The sequence below is a fragment of the Chiloscyllium plagiosum genome, unplaced genomic scaffold, assembly GCF_037043375.1.
Source record: "Chiloscyllium plagiosum isolate Xiang-an unplaced genomic scaffold, Cpla_swu_hap1 HiC_scaffold_19, whole genome shotgun sequence".
Classification (NCBI taxonomy): domain Eukaryota; kingdom Metazoa; phylum Chordata; class Chondrichthyes; order Orectolobiformes; family Hemiscylliidae; genus Chiloscyllium; species Chiloscyllium plagiosum.
The window spans coordinates 24,890,325-24,916,042 of NW_028270157.1; the positions used below are offsets into that span (position 1 = coordinate 24,890,325).

Sequence of the window (25,718 nt, forward strand, 5' to 3'; positions counted from 1 at the left end):
AGGGGTGTGAAAGTAAAGTACATTTTCAAAACAAATACGTGAACAAAAAATGCCCTACTAAAATAACTCATTAAAATACTGTTAAGGTTCACGAGTTATAAAATATAAATTGTACCTGCTGAAGTGAATTCCAAACCCCTGACTGTAGAATAACTCCAGGACTCAGAGGAGGTAGTCGGTTGACAGGAATAGTCTGAAGTCTGATATGTTGTTTCACTTTCTTCAACTTGTTTTCTCTGCTAATTTTGGACCAAGGTGTACACATTTTCATCCAACTTAGTCTCTTTTGCTCAACATGATCAGGTAGGGTGAGCTCTGATACTGACAAATGCTCCTCAAAATCATGATCCATACTTGAAGTTACTTTGGAAGCGTCAATCAGATCTTCCTTATGTAAGTCAACACTACTTGTATTTAATATAGATATTCCTTCACCTGACAGTCTGCCAGGGTCCTTATCACTAACTGCAAATACTCTGCTTTTTTGCAGAAAGATACGGTTTTTGGGTATTGGGGGGATATTGCATTCTATTGCAAGTGTATTCTCTGCTGTTTTCTCCACTGTTTCTTCAGCTAGAAGCTTTACTTTGAGGTTTGTATCTGTAGCCATTGCAACTATACATTGGCTCACATCTTGACTGTCATTTGCAAGAGTACTATTTTCCTCTATATTCTGAAAGAATCCTATACTTTGAATCAGAGGAATACTCGCAGTCTCTGAATTGTTATCATCCTTATTAATGCTGGAGTAAAAATCTCTCTCTTCAACTAGCTGTGGTTTATGTTCCTTCTCAATTTCTTTGTCTTCTCTTTGGCTTAAGGCCACTTTTTTATTTTCTTTTTCTAGCAACTTGTTTTCCTCTTCCTTTTTATGTTCTATTTCCTTTTGCTTTTCTTCGTTTCTCCTTCTCTGTAACTCTTTTCTTTTTTCATCTTCTCTCAAATTTTGGAGTTTCTCCAGCTTTTGTTGTCTCTCCTTTTCTAATCTTTGTCGTTCCTGTTCCTTTTTCTTCTCATATTCAATCTGTCTTCGTTTCTGTTCTTCTCTTTGCAATTGTTCAACTTCTTTCCACCTCTTTCCCTCTTTCTCCTCTTCTTTCTGTTTTTGTTCTAATTTTCTTTTGATGTTTTCTTCAAATGCTTTTTTCTCTTCTGCCATCCTTAACTCCAGGTCTTTTTTTCTCTTCCTTTCATCCTGCCTTTCCCTCAGTATTGGTGCATACCTTTTCCTCACTAAATACGCCCGAAACCTTGCCTGAATTATTGCTGATGCTCTGTTTTGCACCTCTTCCACTCGTATTCTCTCTTTGTGTTGCTGTTCTTCAAAGATCCTTCGTTCTTCATCCATCTTAATTTGCATTGCTTGTATTAATGCCTAAAAATTTAAAACAAGCTCAGATTACTTGATGCCCAAATATCATTTTACTCAGAATTGAAAACATAAAAATGGTTTCCGATTTTATCTGAAGTTACAATGAAAAGCTCCAATGCAATATCAAGGTTTCATCGGTTAGCTTGGTTGCCTGGATGGCTGGTTGACAATGCAAAGTGACACCAACACTGTGGGTTCAACTCCCACACCAGTTGAGGTTTCCATGAAGGATTCTCCTCCTCAACCTCTCCCCCAACCCTCAGGTTAAACACATCATCAGTCATCGCTCTCCAATGAGAGCAGCAGCTCTCTGGTGCTATGGCAATATCACCATGTAATAATAAATAAACCTAACTCTAAAATGATCAACATACAAGTTTTGGTAAAACCAAAATTATGCAAATTAATATAATTACAATTTAATTAATTGATTGTCTTTTAATTAACTTTGGTAAAACTTTCCCTTAACATTGATCGCAAACACATTTCTTCATCCAAAAGCATTTTGGTTCCAAATGACCAGCCACAGAGGTATTCTGGTGAATAGTGGACAAAAGGCTTGAGAGGTTGGATTTGGAAGTGCAGCTGTAACTGATTTGCTACATTGCCTTTACCTACTGTAGCTGCAGTGGAGGTAGAAGGCAGTAACTGAAGATATAAGGTTCAAAATTATGATGCCAAGTGTGGATTTTTGTGAATTTTGTCGTGAGTTAATAACAACAGAATTTTGGAATTAAAACAAAACATATAGCTTACGATTATTTATTGTATTCAAATTGAAATCACAAAATGAACAAAAAAATGCAATTAAAAGAACTGAGGAAAAAAACAAATTCACAAAAGCATGACTTTGATCTCCCACCTCATGTTCCTTCAACTTTTGTTCCCAATGTTCTTGGTCTTCTCCGATTTTCTTTTCCAGTTGAATCTGCTGTTGCTGAACAAAACATATAATACAATAATCTACCTAAATAAGGTTGTGCAGCTTTACATTTAGCATATCCTTATTAGAAATCCATCTAATGTTTCACAATTTCTCATGTGATCACAAAAGAATCTTTCTTAAAGCATGTTCAATGATTTAGTAGAAAATTAAATAAACAAAATCTCCACTGTCATGCTGAGTAAACACATGTCCCATTTAAAACTTAAACATAGACTGTCTTTGCAGCTGCCATTCTGGAACTGCCTTTTTCTTTGAAAAAGTGGGCATTAACAAATGGCTAAGACAGCTACTGAAAGGTCAAGTGACTGTTGAAATTTCCACAGAATCTACTTGAAGTCTCCACAAGCTCCTCACTGAACAGTCAGACACAGGGTGAGGAAGCCCAAGTTGAAATGAACATTGTTGTGATCCCAGCTGATGATTCTAGGGAACAAGTAAGTTCTGATTGAAACCCTGCTTGAAAGATCACTTTTTTTTTCTGTTTGGTAAGTTAATATGAATGTTTAGTCACTGAAACATTTTCACACAAGGCTGTGGATTTTCGTTACCAACAGAATATGCTTATTATAAAAAAGAAAACAAGCTATCTCAGTATAGAAGGCAGTTGGCAACAGGAAAATCACACAGAAAAGTAATTTGAGCCAGTTTCCTGACAGTATCCTTTAAAAGACTTAAACTCAGAGAATTTACACTCATATCTCAACACCTAATTGTTTCATTTAACTGAATCCTGAAAAATCTCAGTCTTTTCCAAATCTGCTGACGAGAACATTTCCATGAATCTGGCAGCCTAAACATTCTCTATTCAATAATTTGCAGATTTCCTCATCAAACTCTCCTGATTTGGAAGTTTTACCAACTAAACCCTTCTGCTGAGGTGATTTGTTCCCTGAAAAACTCATTCTAAGAGGGAAGCTAAACTTGCATCTTAATTTAATACTATCTTCTGAACTAATTAAAAGAATTTTTGCTCATCCTAGATCCTTCTGAACTGAAAGCAAAGCTATTGGCCTTAGATGTTGACCACATTTGTTGGTAAACACAACAAGTATAAAATCTTTCCATGAACATTAGTCTGCAATCACTCATTTGCTAACAAGTTTCTGGATTTAGTCATGGCTTTGAACCTTTTTTATTTTAAAACAAAAAAGCTTAAGAGAAAGAATCAATATCCATCACCTTCTATTTTGAAATCAAAATTCTTAAAATCGCATTAATATGTACCTATCATCACAACAAGGCAAGACACAACCCACCTTTGTGCTGGGTACCAGTTTTTGGTGGACTCATCCAAGACTTAAATTGAATGTACATCCAGAACCCAACAGGGGGAGCCGCCCAGAAATCAGTTGATCACAAGTAAGTGGAAATGCCCATCATTTATCTCATCTTGTAGAACAAAGGCTTTAGACTTGCAAAATGTTCTAGGTGGACAACAGCATCGGATCATCTGACTTAAAACTAACTTCAAGAGACAAATTTTTTAATCCCAAGGACCAAACAGAATTTGCTTAATCTGCGATCACATTGGCAAGAAAGTTGGGAAAGCTGCATGAGATGGACAATGAGGAACTTATTGACATCGAGAGTAAAATGGTTCACTATCCAACCAAGTGTTGAACAACAAGATAAGATTCTCACCACTGGAGCAGCAAGAGGGCCTATTTGAATCAATCAACATCTCACTAATAGTTAATCTTGCCCCATTTATGTTCAGTTTTCCATTCCCCCACCATCAAATAGAAACTAGAAAGCCTCAGTTCCCAACATGGACTGCATCAGGGTGCACTTCTGGGATCCTCACTTACTCTCTTAGTGCTCACTCTCATGCACCTGCATGGATACTCATTACCTTGCCTTGTTTTTTTCGTACTTTGTTGCCTCAGCTGGAGCTAAAACCTCACAGTACCTCACAGTCTTGCCTTGCCATTTGGTGCAGTCACAAAGCACAGCAGCTTGTCACGTTTGTCAGCAATCATCAGCGAAGGGGGTAGACACGTAGCTACATATACAGCAATCTCATGCCTGCAACACTTGCCAGCAGCACACACACCAAACATACTGCATGTACAGCAAGCAAATGGCCATGCCTCAAAATCTTAAGGGAGAAATCAGAGTAAAGTCAAAAGAGACATCTTTCAGTCAGGAGTACCTGGCACAATAAGTGAAGGGTAGCCTCCAATATTAGTCCGGGAATTGAGCATAGTCAATCTGGGTACACAGGCTGACCACTGTTATTAGACTTTTGAATGGATTTCTCAAATTTCAAATCCAAATGTGATCTTGCATTTGCACAACCTCTTTGCAGCTGTAACATTGTATTGCTCTGTTCAATCACCCTAACATCTTAGATTAGATTAGAATAGATTCCCTACAATGTGGAAACAGGCCCTTCGGCCCAATATTTGTGTCCTTGTATGTTGTGATCTGCCTGTACTGCAAGAAAAATCAAATTTTTCACTGTACTTAAGTATGTGTGACAGTAATAAATCAAATCACAACAACAATGCAAACTGGGAAATCAGTCAGGAAGCTGCACAGAGATTAGTCAGGAGTCTGATCAGTCATCAGTTGAGGATATCTGTTTGAAATTAGTCAAGGGGGTTTAACCACAAAAGTCAAGGAGAAGTTATCAGGAGCCATTGCTGCAAAAAAGAAGCTGAGGAATTCAATTGTAGGGATTGAAGGCACCATTCTGCGATGCAGAGAGAATAATCTTGGAGAAGGCAGGCAACTCAATGTATAAAGAGAGCAGGGCAATACAGCAAAGAAAGAAAAGGGGTAATGTAGGAGAAGGGAGCAGGTCAACACCGCCCTGGCCTCACTGGGGGCAATACATGACTATATCTGCTAAGCTGACTCGATATGCATGAGGTTTGGGGTAAAGTGGGGAAATGAACAATTAGATAGATGGGTGGGTGGGAATGTGAACAAATTTAATGCTGATGGTGTTGACAGAAAAGAGGGAATACTGTTTGTATCTTTGGAGTACTAAGAGTAATATGTTGAGCATGGGCTATACTGCTTGATGCCTCAATGTTGTTTCCTTGCATCACGATGCAAACAGTATGTATGGAATAGAGTTAAAACTGGCTGACATTACATCGACAGAGCACTGGGTAAGTGTTGTTCTGTGAGGAGGGGCTTCATATTTGAGTGATGTGAGGCACTATGAAAGGCAATAACACTGCACAGATACCTGAACAGTTCAGGTAAAAGTGTGAGCACTAAATGCTATACGTGAATCTAAAGCATTAATCCATTGTGACAACTACAAATCCTTGCCCGAAGCACTCTTGACCACATCATTCCACATCAGGAATCAATCCACAAATGGCTGTGAAACGCAAACAATATTTTACGGCCTGGAAAGATTCAGTTTGATTGTCAAAGTTGCAAGCACCTTCCAAGTTCCCATATTCTGTACATGCTGCACGAGCTACTGAATTCACATCTTAACATAATCAAGACCTCTTGTAGCGCTAAACCCTGTAACTTGAATGTTAAAGCTGCTGCTAGACAAACATTCTCTCACACAGATGGTGATCAAAAGTGAGCATATATTTCCAAATGTGAGGATAAATTTACAATGATGTGTCCCCTTTGCTACATACATGCTCTCACAGGGTCTTACAAGTCAGAGTCTTAGAGTACAGAAGAGTTCTTTCGGCCCATCAAGTCTGCATCAACAAAAAACAAACCCAACACCTATCTACACTAATCCCACTTTTCAATACTTGGCCAATAGCCTTGAATGTTATGACCTTTCAAGAGTTCATCCCTATACTTTTTAAAGGTTACACGGAATTTTATAGCGAATAAACAACTACCTTGGGTTTTCTTTCAGCAGGAATCACCAGGAAAAACACCCTGAGAAAGAAACTTATCAACTATCAGGAAATGTTTGGACTGAGGAAACCAATCTCAATAAAGAGGCCCTCTTTGTGGCAGTATGCTGTGAGATTGTGTGTTGAGTCCACTGACTCCAGAAGCAGACTGGAGGCAGAAATGGCCAGAATGATGAGGAAAATGGAAAACAGGGACATATGCAATCCAAAATATGCCATAGCACACTGGCATGGAAACAACAAATGCCTAGACTTCTAGGAGCCAAGCTATAGAGCGGCATCGTGGCTCAGTGGTTAGCATTGCTGCCTCACAGCACCAGGGACCAAGGTTCGATTCCAGCCTCCGACAGACTGTCTGTGTGGAGTTTGCACATTTGTCTACGTGGGTTTCCTCCATGTGCTCCAGTTTCCTCCCACAATCCAAAGATGTGCAGATTAGGTGAATTGGCCATGCTAAATTGCCCATAGTGTTAGGTGCATTAATCAGAGGGAAATGGGTCTGAGTAGGTTATTCTTCAGAAGGTCGGTGTGGACCTGTTGGGCTGAACGGCCTGTTTCCACACTGTAGGGAATCTAATCTAATCTAAAATCTATGCTCAACTAGATAATCATATTCTCACATATGAGCAAACACAGGTGATGAGTTGTGCCTTTCAAAGCAAATCTGACTTGCCTACGTGCTTTTATCATTATCATTCCAGATGCTGCAGAGGAGTACCACCACAGAAGATGCAGGATTGATGGTAATGTAGTGTGTGATTTCAAGATTCTGGTCCAGAAGGAATTCTCTATCCAATACAAAGGAAAAACTCCTCTACTGTTACTAGGGAAGTATGATAGGAGGTAGCAGCTACAATGATACACCAAGTGAACACTACCAGTCAAGGATCTAGTGCCATAAGCAGTTTCATAATAGGCTCTATATCATTAAGATGAGTTGTTTGGCAGAAGCACATATGTCCCAATGATGGCTGACAATTGAATGACAAAGCTGCTGGAACACATGCTTCTCTTTTGACATGGATCAGTGTTTGACCAAAACATTCATGTAAGCTCAACCAGTTATAGGGTGACTTCCATACCAACCGGGCATCAGGTTAAGGAAGGGATGTCTAAACTTCACTGTGGTCCACTACCACATTGATGAGTTTCTTCCCTGAATGCAAGATTGAATAGGATTATATTACACTGTATTTTGTACTGGCAGAAAAGGGATGAGAATGCCAGAGAGGTGACCTGGACCAGGGCAACAGGGAAGAAGTGGGTTGAATGGGGGGAGGGTAGTGTGGCACAGGGTAATCTTCTCATTTGAGAGAATGAATATTGCTAGGGTGTCCTGAGAGTTCAGTCCAAAGCAAGGGCAGATTGAGAAGTTGCTTTGAGAAGGTGAATGAAGAGCAGGTTGTGGGATACAGGTTTCCACTCGGATGAACAAAGACATTGGCTTGTGTGATTGCTATTTCAAAGTTTACACAAATTACTTATTTTTATGTCTTTACTTTCTTTTATGTCTTTCTTTTATGTCATACCTTAACAGCATTCACTCCCTTATCCTGATGCCCAATAGAGAAGGCATGTCTAAAGATACTCCGTCAGATCTGACCAGCTCACACTTGCTAACACAGATAGCGGTACATCAGTTAGATATTCTGGGTATTTGGCTTCAGTGGCATAAGAAGAGCCAGGAAAAGGTGTCTAAATCAGAGGCATCTGTCACAATCTCTTTTGGAGGAGGACAGACAGTCATAATGATGCTCCAACAGGCAATGAGGTAGGGCCTTGCAGTACAGTGCTTGCAGCAGCAGATATCTGACAGAGTTCCCTGAGGCATTGAAAGCCCACTCACTTCAAGTGGAGGAATCAATTGCAGTGAATAGCCAACCATATTTCTGGAGCTCAATAAGATGAGGACAGTCTATGACAGAAGCAATGGCCACATTCATGGAGTGTGGCATAAAGTTTGCACAAACTGATAACTTTCAAAGAGATTAGAGCTTCAATTTTATTAGTTGGAAGAATTAGTTTAACAACTTAAAGATTTCTATGCAATATCTTTCAGCTTGGAAGCTTCATAAAATTAAACCATTCCTAATGGAATGACTGGATCCTCTGAGCTGAAAACCTGATTCTCCTGCTCAGAGGAAACTGTTCTTCCTTCTGAACTGAACTTCAGATTCCTCTGAACATTAAATCAAAAGTTAAACGAATGAGCTTTGATCTTAGCAATACAAACTTTTCATCTATTAACTCAAAAGGTGTCTTGCCAGGCAGTTGACTAGATTACGTCTTCTTGGAATATTTGGGTTTATTTAGGTCACTGTCCCAAATGACTTTTTGACCAATGAGACCACCTTTATCTTAAAGTTCAAAATGATAATAATGTATGATTCACCTTTTATCACTGCCACTACTGTCTAATTGTAGCCCCAATTTTGAAAGAGAATCTGATAGAAATCTGTGGGTCGCAGTGAATTGAAGAGTGGTGACAGTGAAGGATTCAGCCATGCTGATGATATTGACTGTCAAGAGTTGTTACTGGAATTCTGTCATTGGGGATGGACATCTACTGCATGATTTACAGCCCCAACCTTAATGGATATTTATGCAGCAACGGTTCACAAGTGACTTGTTTCAGGTTGTGCAATGACATCCTCAAAGATGCTTCGGTAAATCAACTATATTTTAAGATGTCCCTTGTGACAATGCTATCTTGTGTGATGCTGGCAATGGGCACGTTTGTCTGTCCCTCAGGATATCCTCCATTGTCACTCTCACCTTTGATAGCACATCCATTGGTGTCAATAGCGTCGTCTTCATTTTCTAAACCTCCTTCTCCTCTAATGTTAGTCTTTCACTGGCCTCTGTGTCCTCAATGTAAATGACCCTCCATATTGTGCCACATTATGGAGCATACAAATGGACCATTATCCTCGACACTCTTCCAGGCGATCTCTGGACGTTTTCTTCCAAGTTGTCAAGGCATCTGTACCACATCTTCAACAGAGTAATAGCCTGCACAGTAATGGTCTTCAGCTGCCAATCTGGGACTGGCTCTCCAGTGGTCTCCAGGGAATAAGAACACTTCCATAATGGGTAGCCCTTGGAGTCACAGTATTAAAACGTGCGCTTCTGCCCACCAGGTCTATGTTGACCAACAAAGATCAAACTACACTAATTCCATTTACCTTTACGTGATCCATGGCTACTATGGTCTGGCATTTTAAGTACTCATCCAGATGCTTCTCAAATGTTGAGAGAGTACTTGCCTCCACCAGTGTCTCAGGCAACACATTCCATACATCTACCACCCTCTCTGTGAAAGAAAATTTTCTCAGATCTGTTCCTCACCTTAAACTTATGCCCTCTGGTCTTAGACATATCTGCCATGGGGAAGAGATTCTCACTGTCAATGCCACTCATAATTTTGTATACCACAATCAGATCACCTTCACTCTCCTCTGCTTCAATGAAAACAAACCCAGCCTATCCAGTCTCTCCTCATAACAAACATTTCATCCCAGGCAACATCTTGGTGAATTTCCTCTGCACCCTTTCCACTACAATCACATCCTTGCAATAGTGAGGTGACCAGAACTGCACACAGTATTCTATCTATGACCTTACTAATGTTTTATAAAGTTGTAACAAGACTCCTTTGCTCTTATATTCTTTGCCACAGCTAATGAAGGCAAGTATTCCATATGCCTTCTTCGCCACCCTGTTAACCTACTCTGACACTTACAGAGATCTATGGACATGTATACCAAGGTCCCTTCATTTCTCTGTACTTCTTAGGTATCTTCCATTCATTGTATACATCTGAGCCTTATTAGATCTCCAAAAATGCAACACCTCACATTTATTGGAATCAAATTTAATCTACCATTGCTCTGCCCAATTTACCAGCTGATCAATATCAGACTGCAGTCTGAGACTATCCTCATCGCTAACAATACCCACAATATTGTGTGTTATGGACCAGACCAGGTCCCCTCAATATATTTTAAGAAGGTAGCCTATACATTAATTTTTTATTATTTTAAAGGTAGATGTGAAATGTCATGTTCCAGATGTGAGGCAACTGGTCAAACTACTCAACCTTAAGCAAAACATAATTTATTTAAACACTATAGTTAAAATATAAACTTAACTCTTGCTAGACTTAATCAAATAATCGATATGGTACCTATTACTAATGAACTGTTCCAATATAGTAATATTCCATGAACAGACCCCTTGGCAAAAAGGCAAATTCAGATGCAAATTCTCACATGCAGTTCTCCAATCCAGGAGGCATAAAGAGAAAATTCAGAGAAAGTAGCACCTAGGATACATTCACTGAAACTTCCAACTCTTTTGAGACCCAAAGGCTTCTGCTTAAGACTAAACCTAAAAGCTAAAAAAGCTAGAAAGCCTGTTCTGAGAGAGCTGGCCATACCTAGGCAACTTCCATTGCTCCACCTTAAAAAAAAACCAAAGTCCCACAAATTGTTTATTTCCTTCGAAATAGCTCTCTGCCTCCTGCTTATAACCTCTCTTTAAAGAAAAACAGGACAAAATAACCTCTTAAAGTAACAGCACTGTCGCATGAGTCATCTGCAAACTTACTAATTACACCATCTACATTCACATTCAAGTTGTTAATCTATATAACAGGGTCTCAGCACTGATCCCTGTGGTACGCTGTTAGTCACAGGCTTCCAATAACCCTTTGCTTCTTATTTGTAAGATAATTTGAATCCAGCTTTCCAACTTGCCTTGGACCACATGGGTTCTTAACTTTTGGACCAGCCTTCCATGTTGGACCTTGTCAATATGTTCTGCCTTATTCAATGCATGCACAGCTTTTAGAAGCTGCTGACCTTGAGTGAATTAATGGCACCATCATTATAAGTCGAAAATGTAAGCCACTCTTGACATTGCTCTAACCACAATTCCTCAACTCCACACAGGCCTCATTTTTTGACATGTGCTTGGAGTACAGCTCAGTTCTTTATAGAATAAGTGTGGCACATTATCAGATAAGCTGAAGCAATAACACTTGGAACAACAGCAGATCTGGAAAAAACATCTGCAAAATTAGACACAACAGACAGGTTCCCATTTTATTTGTTATTCTCAATTCCATTGTTAGTTGATGATAGTATTTCTATTCTCACAAGAGATCCAAAATAACATTAATTCACTTTAAACTTGATTCAAAGTAAAAGGAGAAGGTAAGGTTGTCATAGTCTTATTGCACTGTAGGGCTGCTCTCTCATTAGAGAGAGACAACTGCTGCTGGTTAACCTGAGGGTCACCACACCCCAGACAAGCAAAGTCAAGAAGGAGAGTTGCTTATGGAAACCTCCACCAGTGTGTGAATTGAACACATGCTGTTGAAATCACTCTACGTTGCCAACCAGCCATTCAGCCAACTGAGCTAACTGAATGTCTTTAACTAGTCACTGTCCAACGTTGTGATTGGGATTCAGCCACTGACTACCAATAACCCCTGTCCATATTGCCAAGTTTCAACTTCTCTCTGAAAATAAAAAAAAATGCTTGAGATCACAGCGGATCAAGCAGCATCCATGGAGAAACAGCAAGCTAATGTTTCATATCTAGATGACTCTTCATCAGAGCTGACGTGAAATGTGAAAGAGACAGCATTTATGGTTGAGGGGATGGGGGTGGTGGAAGGAGGTTGGAATGCTGGGGGAGAAAGAATGTTGATAGTTCAGATTAAATGATCAGCATGTGAGAATGGCAGAACAATGATGTGTCTAACTGCCAGACTTGAAAGAACAGGCAGTCCCACAGGGTGGGAGGAGGGGGAGAGAGGCGGGGTTGACTATGTATCAAGCAAGCTAAAAGAAAAGGAAGGAATGGCTTCACAATTTGAAGGTGTCGAACTCAATGTTGAGCCTCAAAGGTTGTAATTTGAAGATGAGATGCTCTCATACCCCATCTCTCATTGCATAAATGCTGCCACTTCCACAATTCAGTTCAGCTCTGATGAAGAGTCACAAGTGGCATGGTTGCTCAGAGGTAAACACTGCTGCCTCACAGCACTAGGGACTCAGGTTCGATTCCAACCTTGGGTGACTGTTTGTGTGGAGTCTGCACATTCTCCCTGTGTCTGCATGGATTTCGTCCGGGTGCTCCAGTTTCCTTCCACAGTTCAAAGATGTGCAGGTCAGGTGAATTGGCAGTGCTAAACTGCCCATAGTGTTAGGTGCATTTGTCAGAGGGAAATGGGTCTGGGTGGGTTGCTGTTCGAAGGGTCATTGTGGACTTGTTGGACTGAAGGGCCTGTTTCCACACTGTGGGGAATCTAAGCTAAACTCAAAATGTTAGCTTGCCATCTCGCCAATGGATGCTCCCTGACCTGCTGTTCAAATTTCAGCATCTCCAGTAATTTGCTCCAACTTCTATTTATTGTTTTATTGATCAGCATCTTTCAAGCCTGATCATCAATGTTCCTGGTCCTATCAGTCTTTCTAACTGCACTTCGGAACTAAAAAATAGGTTTGTGTTACAATTCATTCACTAGGTACAGAGTACACAGAACAATTTCCTAACAGCTTGCCTAAGTGGCTGTTCCAGGCCAAGAAGTATATCCACTGAAACCTTCACTTTATAAGAGATAATCATGAACACAGATTCCAAATTACAATTAAAATAAAATCTCTGCTTGCTGTCTCTCCTTTCTCCATTCACCTTTCCCGTCCCCATTATATGTCTGTTTTATGTTTATTGTTTTAAGTTTACTTGATTTCTAGATAATAAAACACATTTTATCTTATCCTTTTAAAAAGAAAAATGTACATAAAGTATAATCATTATATCTTTTCTCAGCGGCTACCGGATTCCACCATTTGGAGCCATAGCCTCTGAATCACTGGAAGGTGGCTGAAAAACCAATTGTTTTTGCCAGTTCTTTCTGCAAACTCCTGGGAGTGACAGGATTATATCTTAGACAATTTGTGATGAACATTCCCAGCATTGTGTAGAAGTACCTGTTGTTAGCTCTCTTATCTGTAGCACTGGAATATTACAACGAAACAAGAAAAACATTCAAAGTATTAATTTTACTGCAATGCAGTACTGTCACCTCATTAAATTTAGTCTAACACTTACCTGCCTCTCCTCTGCCAGTTTCTCTAGTTTTTCTTCAAATTGTTGCTGTCTACTCTTGGCTCTTTCCTCTTCTTCCACTGCCAGCTCCTTTTCTCGTTTCCTCCATTCCATCAACTCTGCCAGCTTTGTTTTCTTCAGTACTTCTTGTTCTATTTCCCATTGTTGTAGTGACAGCTGACAACGTTCCTCCACCTCTTTGCACTCACGAGCTAAAGTCTCTTCATTATCTAAACCCAAATAAATGATTACTTATCAAAGTGTGGGTTTGTTTTCCTGGTCAATTTACTCACCCCATTACATGACAACAACCAAAGTCGAATTTATAGCCAATTTATTATACAGAGATCTCAACATCAGGATAAGCTGGTAGTTGAAAAATTTGTATTTCCACAATATAAATGGACAGATTCCATTGATGAAGGCACTGAGTAAATCTGATCTTACATTCCCATTTATTTCTGTGACAAACTGCAAACACTGGAAAACTGTGATAAAAGAACCCAGAAATGCTATAAATTCACAGCAGGCTTGCCTATCATTTCAAGTTTAAATTCTCATCAAGTCTAAAAAGTGGTTGATAAATAAGCTCTTCTAATTAAACTTCAGAGCGGGATGGTGGCCCAGTGGTTAGCACTGCTGCTTCACAGCGCCAGGGACCCAGGTTTGATTCCCACCTCTGGGAAAACTGTCTGTGTGAAGTTTGCACATTCTCCCTGTGTCTGTGTGTTTCCTCCAGGTGCTCTGGTTTCCTCCCACAATCCAAAAGATGTGCAAGCCAGGTGAATTGGCCATGCTAAATTGCCCATAGTGTTAGGTGCATTAGTCAGGGGTAAACAATGGGTTTGGGTGGGTTATTCTTCAGAGGGTCAGTGTGGACTTGTTGGGCCAAAGGGCCTGTTTCCATACTGTAGGAAATCTAATCTTAATGCACAAACAGAGGGGGAGGGTGAAAACAAAATCAGAAATATCAATAACATTCAAGAAGTTTGGCAACATCCTGCACAAAGCAACTTATTTGGATTAGCATTCCACCTTCAACATTTACTCCCTCCACCAATGAAGAATGATGGTATTAGTGCATATTATATGAATGATGTGTTGCACCAACCCACCTTTAATGGCACCATTTAAGCCCCAGCTATATAGGACAAGAGCATCAGAACATGGGAACAGTACAAACTGTAAATACTGCAACTCCCATTCAAAGCACTGAGGATTGTGATAGTTCAATAACATAGCCTAACCTTATCTTCTCAAAGGCAGCTGGAGATAATCAACAAATGCTGGCTTTGCCAACAACATCCGCATCCTGTACATGAATACTTTTTAACATCCCTGTCACAGAAATAAATGCATCATATGAACAAGTATTTTTTTGAAAAGCTGTAAAATGATGAAAACAGGTGGGTGAAAGATGATCATCATAGTGCGGCACTTGCGAAGCATAATTTCACTTATGTTGAAAAATGTGGTGCTGGAAAAACACAGCAGGCCAGGCAGCATCCGAGGAGCAAGAGAATCGACGTTTCGGACATAAGCCCTTTTTCAAAAATGAGGAAGGGCTTTTGCCCGAAACGTCGATTCTCCTGCTCCTCGGATGCTGCCTGGCCTACTGTGTTTTTCCAGCACCACATTTTTCAACTCTGGTCTCCAGTATCTGCAGTCCTCACTTTCTCATAATTTCACTTGTGGTGTCCAGCAACTGTGGCAATTTTAAGTTCTCTTGTCCTTATTATCTAACTTTCATAATCATATACAACCACTGCTGATAATGTTACATATCAATGTGGTGCATTTGGAGTTCCAGAAAATCTGTCTAATTTCTTACAATGAGATAATGCATTAATTTAAAACATTAGAATTTCAAGGTAGAAATGAAAAAATTAGGTGAAAGGAATCGCAAACATTACAGAATGAGGTGGAGTGGAGACAGGTGTCTTTGTCCTTTTTTGGGGATGAATTGTGAAGTTGGATGTAGCCCGGAGTACAGAGTTTATGTTATGGACTAACAATCTTGAGGCTTAGCTGAATGATTCAGTGATTCCTCAATTCAAGCAGTCAATTAGGGAAGCAAGACAGATATGTCAGGCTCACTGGAAGAAAGGTATGCAGTGAACAAAGGTACTCAGAACAAGATACGCACAGCACCTTCCCAAAAACAAGTAATAGAGGAAGGGCAGCAACAAGCAGGCAGAGTCAGGTTTCCAGTATACAACAGGCAGAGTAACAATATAGCAGCAGGAAGAAGAAGGAGGAGATATTACCCTGAGCAAAGGATGTAACGTTGCCAAACAAATTTTCTTAACATAACCAAGAAGCAATCCGAACAAAATGTCCAAACTTCAAGAGAAATAATAAGACACATGATGCAGAAAGGTCTTGTGCATTATAAACTGCTCCCCATACCATTACTATTGCACTGAAGGTATCTGTGGCCCTCAATTTCCAGGTATTGCCACATGCCTCTTCACTGTCTCTCCAACAACTACGCACCAATAATCCAGACTTCTGTCCTTTCAGACTTCAATATTCTAGAATTTTGACTGCAGGGATTACAGTAATGCAACATGCTGTGAAAATACAGGATGTCTGAATGGACTTTGGACAATTGAGTCCACTTAAAGTACTTAAAAGTATTTGGTATATTCATTAACTCATATAACTCAATGAATATATTAATAGATCACAATTTAGATACGACTTGTTGTCAAGGTAATGGTTGTGAAAGAGTTAATGTTCAATTATATTGGCTGTAACAGTTGGGAGGTGTCTGTAACAGCAACAGGGTGGGTGCAGGGTTTGAGTTGGGGTTGCTAGGGTTATCTGAATAAACAACAGGAGTTTTCAACTGAAATCACTGACCTTTCTGAAAAGGTTTTTTGAACAGGATTCTGATCTAAAAAGATTGGACAGTTAAGCCATGTTCTCTACTAAAAAGAATGCAAGATTTAAAGGGTCCACGTGGCTGTTGTCGCTTGGTCAGAGTTCCATGACAGCCATTGCTGCATTGTGGATTAGTGGTGCTGGAAGAGCACAGCAGTTCAGGCAGCATCCAAGGAGCTTCGAAATCGACATTTCGGGCAAAAGCCCTTCATCAGGAATAAAGGCAGTGAGCCTGAAGCATGGAGAGATAAATTAGAGGAGGGTGGGGGTAGGGAGAAAGTAGCATAGAGTACAATGGGTGAGTGGGGGAGGGGATGAAGGTGATAGGTCAGAGAGGAGAGGGTGGAGTGGATAGGTGGAAAAGGAGATAGGCAGGTAGGACAAGTCGGACAAGTCATGGAGACAGTGCTGAGCTGGAAGTTTGGAACTAGGGTGAGGTGGGGGAAGGAGAAATGAGGAAACTGTTGAAGTCCACATTGGTGCCCTGGGGTTGAAGTGTTCCGAGGCGGAAGATGAGGCGTTCTTCCTCCAGGCGTTTGGTGGTAAGGGAGCGGCGGTGAAGGGGGCCCAGGACCTCCATGTCCTCGGCAGAGTGGGAGTGGGAGTTGAAATATTGGGCCACGGGGCGGTGTGGTTGATTGGTGCGGGTGTCCCGGAGATGTTCCCTAAAGCGCTCTGCATCTGCAGTCATTGTTTTTACACCATTGCTGCATTGTCCCTTGTGATCTCAAACCTTTGCTGCCTGACCCAATGGGTGATAGAACCAACATTTTGGGAAGTCCTGGCTTAAGTACAGGTAGCTTTGGGACAATGCGTGTTTTGGCAGTCCGATTTGGCTGTAACGTCGCTGAAGAATTAGAGTAACAGTGTTTTCAAGAACACTTACTTCCGTTGGCAATAGCACGATTCCAGCGGGGTTTAGTTCAGGCACTTCTTTCTGCGCATGCGCCACTGTACACACTGGAATCTCTGCATGTTCTGCGCATGTGCTGATGTCCATGCCAAACTCTCTGCGCCATTCTGTGCATGCGCGATGTCAGCACCAGCCTTCTTACCATTCAGTGCATGCACAATGTCAGCACCAGCCTTCTTACCATTCAGTGCATGCACGATGTCCAACAGAGCAGCTTTCTGTGAGAAGTACTGTACAGAGATGTACTCTAATTTACTTTTGTTTTGTTAATAAATATAATTTCAACCTTTATTCAGGCTGAGCTATACTTTGTGTTAGATTTTGTGATGATTTTTGAGCAATTGTGAGTGATATTTTTTGCTGGTCTGCCCCTAACCTCACTTTTCCCATAGGCCCCATTATTTCTATGAAACAATTTTTGATTCAGCAAGGTTGTGCTGGAACACAACAACGGCGTTATAGGAGAACTTTCTGTATTACATTTACAACTTTAAATTTTACCTGGCATTGTTTCATTCTCAGCACAATGACTGCCTGTCTTCATCTGAACACTGGTGCCCATATTCTGTTGCGGTTCTACATGGGTCTGCATCCTTTGTTCTTCTTCTTCAATTTGGACCAGTATCTAAAGAAATCAATGAAAACTGGTACATGTGTCCAATGATTTTGCTGTGATAAATTAAAATCAAATACCAACATTCTGAAGTTCAGACCACTTGCAGATTTCAAGCATCTTATTACACTTTTCTTACAGCATAATCTTATGCACCCAAAAGAACTGACTTTGAGATCATCTCAACAATTGCATATTTCATTTGCATATTATCCTCTACTATCCATTCACCTCAAATGCACATACTTGGCCACATACTCCTCTGTGAAAACAATGCAATATAGCGTAAGAATGTCTTGGCAACCCAAGATAATCCCCACATTATTTTCTCCAGAACAAACCAACTCTTTCAATCCACCTTCTCTGATCTTATTACAACTTCATGTTCAAAGTCAAGTGAAAAGAGCTCTTGGATTTCTTCATCAAGACTGAATCCATTAATCAGTTGCTTCAACTGCTCCCTCATTTGTTGCATGTACAATTCATTTTTATGATAGTATCTCACACCTAATTTATTGATTTATATCTTCATTTCCCAAAATTACGGAGCCCTGGCCTTACAGCTTAGCTATACCAGGTAAAAACAATGACTGCAGATGCTGGAAACCAGATTCTGGATTAGTGGTGCTGGAAGAACACAGCAGTTCAGGCAGCATCTAAGGAGCTTTGAAATCAATGTTTCGGGCAAAAGCCCTGATGAAGGGCTTTTGCCCGAAACGTCGATTTCGAAGCTCCTTGGATGCTGCCTGAACTGCTGTGCTCTTCCAGCACCACTAATCCAGAGCTTAGCTATACCAGTTATTCACAATGCTGCTTTTACCTATTGAAGCCAGGGTGGTTGTGAGCCAACAGCAATGTGCTCCAATGCACCATCTGTCCCCAATATTTTCCCCTTGGGCAACACAGTGGCTCAGTGGTTAGTACTACTGCCTCTCAGGGCCAGGGTCCCAGGTTTGATTTCAGTCTTGCATAACTGTGTGAAGTTTATACGTTCTCCCTGTACCTGCGTGCGTTTCCGCCAGGTAGTCTGGTTTCATCTCACAGTCCAAAGATGTATGCCTTAGGTAGATTTGCTATGTTCAATTGTTCTATCATGGCCAGGGATGTTTAGGCTGGGTGGATTAGCCATGGTAAATGCGGCGTTACGGGGATAGGATAGGGGGCTGTGTGTGGGTGAGATGCTCTTCTGAGGATCAGTGTGGATTCAATGGGTTTAATGACCTGTTTCTGAACTGTTGGGATTCTATGAGTTATGTACTGAGTGTCCTCATTCGCATTTATCATTCCCTCTATATCTCAGCATGCTACTCCCTGTGCCCACAACTGACTTCCCCAACTTCACTATTACTTCACTTTCACTGAGCAGACCCCAATGATTCATTATGGCCCACCCCAACTGACCATGTTGAAAAATGTGTTGAGTTAAAGAAAAGATACGCTAAGTATTTTAGCTCGAAGCAAAACGTTTGTCAATTTTTCACAATGACTATTTTTGCATAAGGTTGTAAGACGGAAAAGGACTTAGATGTTCAATAAATAGTATAAATAAAATCAAAAGATGCAATAATCAGACTGTAGATCTTCTTACAAATACAAATATGAAATTGATAAGTGATATTACCTTCTCTTTCAGGTTCAAATGATCTTCACCGAACTCAGCAGCTAATTCCATCAACATGTCTGTTCCAGGATAACTGCGCTCAGGATAAACAGCATCTGCAAACCCAAGATATCACTAAGAACACATTGTCTGATTGGCACATCAGGCGTTCCTGAAGAGATGCCATGGGATTCTCAACAAGTCTTCAGGTGACAATAGATTTGAGACATGGACAGAGCTGAAACACTGTCCCTATGCTTTTATTAACAATAATATTTTGTAGACAATTAATGCAAGATAAATTCAAGTTAAACTCCATGCTGGGGGATTCTTAACCTTCGATAAGGATTTAAACCAGACGGTAGCAGGTCAGCTGCCTGTGCACTCCACCAGACTTTCCGGCAGAATTCTGTAAGTTTCAATTTGATCCCCTGAATGGAGTTACAAGAATAAGGAGGGACCTAATTGAAACTTACAGAATACTAAATGGCCTGGACAGAATAGATGTTGGAAAGATGTTTCCATTAGCAGGAGGGACTAGGACCCAATGGCACAGCCTTAGAGTAAAGGGAAGACCTTTTAGAACAGAGATGAGGAGAAACCTCTTCAGACAGAGAGTGTTGAAGGCTGTGGAGGCCAGGTCATTGAATATATTTAAGACAGAAATAGATAGATTCTTGATTGTCAAGGGGATCAAAGGCTACGGGGAGAAAGCAGGAGATTGGGGTTGAGAAACTTATCAACTATGATTGAATGGCATAGTAGGATCGATGGGCCAAATGGCCTAATTTCTGCTCCTATGTCTTATGGTCTTAAATGTCTCTCTTGTGGTCTTAGAGCATTTACAGACTGGTATTTCACTCAAAGGTTAGGGGGTTATATTAGATATTAGCTTTAATTTCATTGATACACACCCATATATTATACAGCTTTTGCCAATTTTGACTAACTGTCAAATGTGCAGTAATTTCAATGGTAAACCTTATATGACTTTGCTGGCTCAGGCATATTCACAGGATGGAAAACGGTCACATATAGCAAGGTAGCCAGAGCCAGATGACCATTAAAATACCCAGAGTTACATTTCAGGCATGATATGAAACACTAAGCATCAATCTTTATACCTGAGACTTATAGCTGACAACAAAAGAAAATGAGATCACTAACCATCATGATCAGAGACTGCAACAATTCAGCAAGGGGCAGAAATATCAAAAACAAGAACTCTCAGAAACTCCTGACAACCACTGCATAATATGACACTAGAATTTTCCTTTGATGGATTGGTGTCTTAATTCATTACAAAAGGACACAATATAAAGCTATCCTATCGACAACCATCAATGATTTGCTGCATGTCCATCATCTTACCCAAGTAGTTAATGTACAATTAGTTATTAAATTATGCTATTGTGATCAGGCTTTTATACTTCAACAATAAATGAACAAAGGTTTCTGGCATTGAATGGCAGAATCAGTTGAATTTTGAATATTCATAGATTCATAATGCTTACATAAAAGAATTTCCATTCAGTGCCTATGAAAAGAAAACCTTATCCTCCCAGTCTCGCAGCTGTTAAAGGTTAACACAATACACTTAAAATGAAAAGATGAAATGAGAAATGAGTAAAATGTTATGCAGTTTAGAAGGATGGGCATGAAACTAGTTGAAATTTACAGAATACTGAATGGCCTGGACAGAGTAGATGTTGGGAAGATGTCTTAATTGATAGGAAAGACTAGGACCTGAGGACACAGCCTTTGAAGGGAAGACATTTCAGAACGGAGACAAGGAGAAACTTCTTCAGCCACAGAGTGGTGAATCTATGGAATTCACTGCCACAGAAGGCTGTGGAGGCCAGGTCATTGAGTATATTTAAGATGGAGATTTGTCAAGGGGATCAAGAATTATGGCAAAAACATGGGACAATGAGTTGAGAAACTTAGCCATGATTGACAGGCAGAGCAGACTTGATGGGCTGAATGGCCTAATCTTTGTTTCTATGTCTTAGGTCATATGGTCTAAAATTAACAATAAACAATAAATAACTTCAAAGTAATTCCCACACAGTTTCAACCAAATTTGATAAACATGTTCATGTAGAAAGGAAAAACGTTCTTACAAGTTATTAATTTCTTCCTATAGTGTCCTCCAGAGCTTCTGGATTACACAAAACGCAACTTGTTTATTAAACTACTGTTGAATGTACTCAATAAATTAAAAACAACCCAATTTTTTATAATTGGAATCCTAGAATTGTATCATGTTGTAAAATATTTCTTCTGTTGAGGAAACAGAACCTGGGAATGTAAATAAAGCAAAGAAGTCTTTCCTTGTAGTTTTTAAATTCAAATGTATTGTTGGAGGAAGGACCAAGTGAATACAATTTCATGCATCTTCAAATGAAATTAAACAAAATATTTTTGACCCATGTTCCTATTTAGAAAATTGACATTTGTCAAACCCTACAAGCAGCAATTCCACCATCATTGCAAATAAGGTTTTTTAAATATTTCTCAATAATTTTCCCAATGCAATTATGGCCTTTTCATTCTGATAAAGCATGGGATGAATTTGGGCAGTGTTGCATAAATTCACTTACAGTCAGGTTGCTCCAGGTCCTGGAGAATCAGCTTTTCGACATTTCCAGTTCTTTGTTTTATATGCTCCAGGTAGTCAAGGACAGATTTGGGTAATTCATCTGAATCCTAAAGAAGAATTCAGTTATCAAATACACTTAAATTACATGAACCTAAAACATTTAAATAGCCAGTAGCATAATCTACTGCAACATGACTCTCAATATATTTCACTATATTTATGAGTCTTCTGAAACTGTTGATTTGTATCATCAAATACAACCATAAAAGAGAAATAATAATAGATGGGAATCATTTACTGGGTACATCAGCTCTGTACAAATCAATAGCTATTAACTTTATTGATGTATCTGTTTAGGATGAAGTTAAACAGGCACATATTTTTGATCCTATTCCTTTATTTTTTTCACTTCCCAAGTTCCTTCAAATGTTCCATTTCTGAAAGTATAGTCAACTGACCTATTTTCAGTCCACTTTACTGTAATTTGGATAAATTTTAGAAGAAAGCAGCATGGATGTGATCTCCTTACCATCAGCCTTTAAGTGAAATTTAGCAATTCACTAAACTTAAAGGATGAATCTGCTTCCTTACTCGAAGGTAATGCCCAGCATTAAATGGTTTTTTATGCTCACCTTTGATGAGAAAAAGTTTCTTTTTTAAACTCCTTGATTGTACATAACTGACTGAATTTCTTTTGTAAATGACCACAATAGGATTGGTTCAACCACTTGCTCTCAAATGTTATTTAATGGGGGTGAATTTAGCTTTGAACCATGGTTTAAACTGCAATCTGTTAGTTTGGCAACATGTTAAACAACTCCTATGATTTTCATTACAACTGAGATTAATGGAGTCAAAATTACTCCCAACTGTTTATGACCTTTTGAAATGCGATTTCAGTTATTCTCATAAAGCGTCTCATTAGAACTACATTTGTAAATCTGTCACAAATAAACAGTAGATAAAATTAACATTTCTTTAAAGTAAGAAACAATAAGCAAGTGTATTGTGCAAACAAAATACATATTTCTGACAGAAAATATCCAGTTTTTCACAGAATTTATTGATGTGTTATGCAAAAACTATTCATTTATCCTGTACACATGTTTTTGTGCCTTCTTTGGCAAAGCATAATTAGATTTGTTTACATCTGGATTTCAAAAAACTGCAAACTCATCATTCTCCTTATTTTGCAATTGACTTACTAAATACATGCTTTGCAAATAATGAAATGTATTCTCATTATAGATAACACTGTTGGTACAAAAAGCAAAATTTGACACGTTACATTACAAAGTGGGTCGAAGGCTTAACGATTTAACATTTAAATATAATTTTGTCACAAATTTCAGCTCACATAATCTGATTCAACAAGAATGTCTTCTTCAGATTGCTCCTCCAGTTCATCTATTTCTGATGGGGAAATGTTGATTTGTCTTAATTCAGCTTCAACTGCTTCTTCAATCAGTTTGTCTTCATCCATTATTTCCTGTTAAAAAATTAGAGTATTTGAACATTAACTATTTGTTGGTAATAAATCTGAACTGGCAGTTACAGCAAAGAAAAATGACTAACTGGTCCAAGACCATTGTCCGCTAACAGTGTCACATAGCACAATAGTAACACAAGGAGTGAGGAACATGGATAGGTATACAGAAGCAGATGATGAAACAGCAAAGATAATAAGGTGCTCTGACAATAATTTGACTGTAGTGCAGGATTGGGGCAGGGATAACATGCCATATACCAGGAACCATATACCATTGTTTTGTAACTTCCAAAGGGGTTTCCATAAACAGTTAATATTTTCTGAATGATGTTTGATGCTCATCTATATTCAGTTATAGACCCATGTTCAGTACTAAAATAAACCCTTTAGTCCAACTCGTCCATGCCGATCAGATATCCTAAATTAATCCCACTTGCCAGCACTTGGCCCAGATGTCTCTAAACCCTTTTTATTCGTGTACCCATCCAAATGTCTTTTAAATGTTGTAATTGGACCACCCTCCACCACGTCCTCTGGCAGCTTATTCCCATACATGCACCACCCTTTACGTGAAAAAGTTGTTCCTCAGGTCCCTTTTAAATCTTTCACATCTCATCCTAAACCTGTCCTCTAGTTCTGGACTCCCCCAACCCAAGGAAAAGACCTTGTCTACTTAGCCCCTCCATCCCACTCATGATTTTATAAACCTCTATAAGGTCACCCCTCAGCCTCTGATGCTCCAAGGAAAACAGCCCCAGCTGATTCAGCTTCTCCTTACAGCTCAAACCCTCCAATCCTAGTAACATCCTTGTAAATCTTTTCTGAACCCTTTCATGTTTCACAACATCCTTCTAGAGGAGGGAGACCCAAATTGCACACAATATTCCAAAAGTGGCCCAACCAATGTCCAGTACAGCAGCAACATGACCTCCCAACTCCTGTACTCAATACTCTGACCAATAAAGGAAAGCATACCAAACACCACATCACTATCCTATCTATCTGAGACTCCACTTTCAAGGAGCTATGAACCTGCACTCGAAGGTCTTTTTGATCAGCAAAACTCCCCTGGACCTCACCATTAAGTGTATAAGTCCTGCCCTGATTTGCCTTTCCAAAATACAGCACCTCACATTCATTGAAAGTAAACTCCATCAATCCTGGGTCCCTGGTGCTGTGAGGCAGAAGTGCTAACCAGTGATCTAACATGATGCCCCAGTCCTCTGTTTAACATTCTGCCTTTTTCATTCTTCCAGCCAAAGTGAACAACCTCACCTTTTACTCCCATCTGCCAGATTTTTGCCTACTCACTTAACCAATAGACATCTGGTTGCACCTTTGCTTAGTCGTCCTCACCATGTACAATAATTTCTAACCTGTCTTTGAGCCATGTTGCAAACTTTGCCACCAGGGAATAAGGTGGGAGGGTGGGGTAACATCTCCGAACGGGTTCGATATGAAACACCACCGGTGGCCTCTCCTGGGAGCACAACCCTCTGAGGCTATGGCAACATGTTTTCTTTTTAATTTACTCACAGTTTGAATCTGCTGAGAGGAGTTATGGTTTGTAAAAGACGCTGAGCTGATACATTTAATCCCCGCGGAATGAGTGCGGCGTTTTCTGCATCTTGGCCTCTTGGGGGGGGAGAGAGGGGTTGAAGAGTCTGTTGGCCCCGAGTAGTTGAAGCATGAGAGCTCTGTTGGTCTCACAAGAGAACTGGGAAGAGGGAATGAACACAAACTGAGCAGTGACGGGAAAGGCACTGACAGCGGACAGCGACAGCAGGCTCGGTCCAGTTTCATTCCATGTTGATCAATCCCTGGATTTTTGAATTTCAGAGACAACTGTCCCTCCTTCCCCCCCCCCCCCCCCAACTGCGGAAACCCGCAATTGCAAAGCCAGCCAGAGAATTACACCGTCAGGGCGGACTGACACCGAACTGTCACAGAGGAATCAATCAGCCCCTGGAGGGGACTGAACTTCCCCTCAGCCCCCTTCCTTCTCTTTACAGCCCACTCCCACCCTCTCCACACAACACACCCCTCCCCCCAGTTTGCTGAATGATGCACTTCAGGATTTCATTATTTAATCCTTCCTTTTTGCCCTCTCTTCCCCCTCCCGCTGTCCCTGAAGGGTGTGCGTTTCCGTTTACCTGTGGCGGCACGGCCCTTGTCCAGCTGCAGGCACCACAAGCCGGTTACCATGGCAGCGTCCGCTCGCCGACCCGCCCTCCCCCGCCGTGCGCGGGCACTGGCAGTGCGTACGCGCACCCCGGTGAGACGGGAGCGCCGCCCTGTCCCTCCCATGCGCGCGCCAGGAGCCTCCTTCG

General features: G+C 40.3%; 1 protein-coding gene across 4 annotated transcripts in view; it reads right to left on the reverse strand.

The window, feature by feature from the left end:
- The window catches only part of lrriq1 (leucine-rich repeats and IQ motif containing 1), a 183,316-nt gene that overhangs the window by 156,726 nt on the left and 872 nt on the right, over positions 1-25,718 (reverse strand). For 2 of the 4 annotated variants that reach the window (XM_087997145.1, XM_087997144.1), the window contains exons 2-8: positions 23,257-23,388; positions 21,901-22,006; positions 19,319-19,413; positions 17,586-17,709; positions 13,289-13,515; positions 2,235-2,309; positions 116-1,375 (exon numbers count right to left, since the gene is read on the reverse strand). In XM_087997145.1, coding sequence (XP_087853271.1) covers positions 116-1,375; positions 2,235-2,309; positions 13,289-13,515; positions 17,586-17,709; positions 19,319-19,413; positions 21,901-22,006; positions 23,257-23,382 — 2,013 coding nt within the window. In that variant the 5' untranslated portion in view covers positions 23,383-23,388. Of the gene's footprint in view, positions 1-115; positions 1,376-2,234; positions 2,310-13,288; positions 13,516-17,585; positions 17,710-19,318; positions 19,414-21,900; positions 22,007-23,256; positions 23,389-24,924; positions 25,249-25,541; positions 25,690-25,718 lie in introns of those variants that run through there. The other 2 variants (XM_087997146.1, XM_043709694.2) reach the window with 2 other exon arrangements.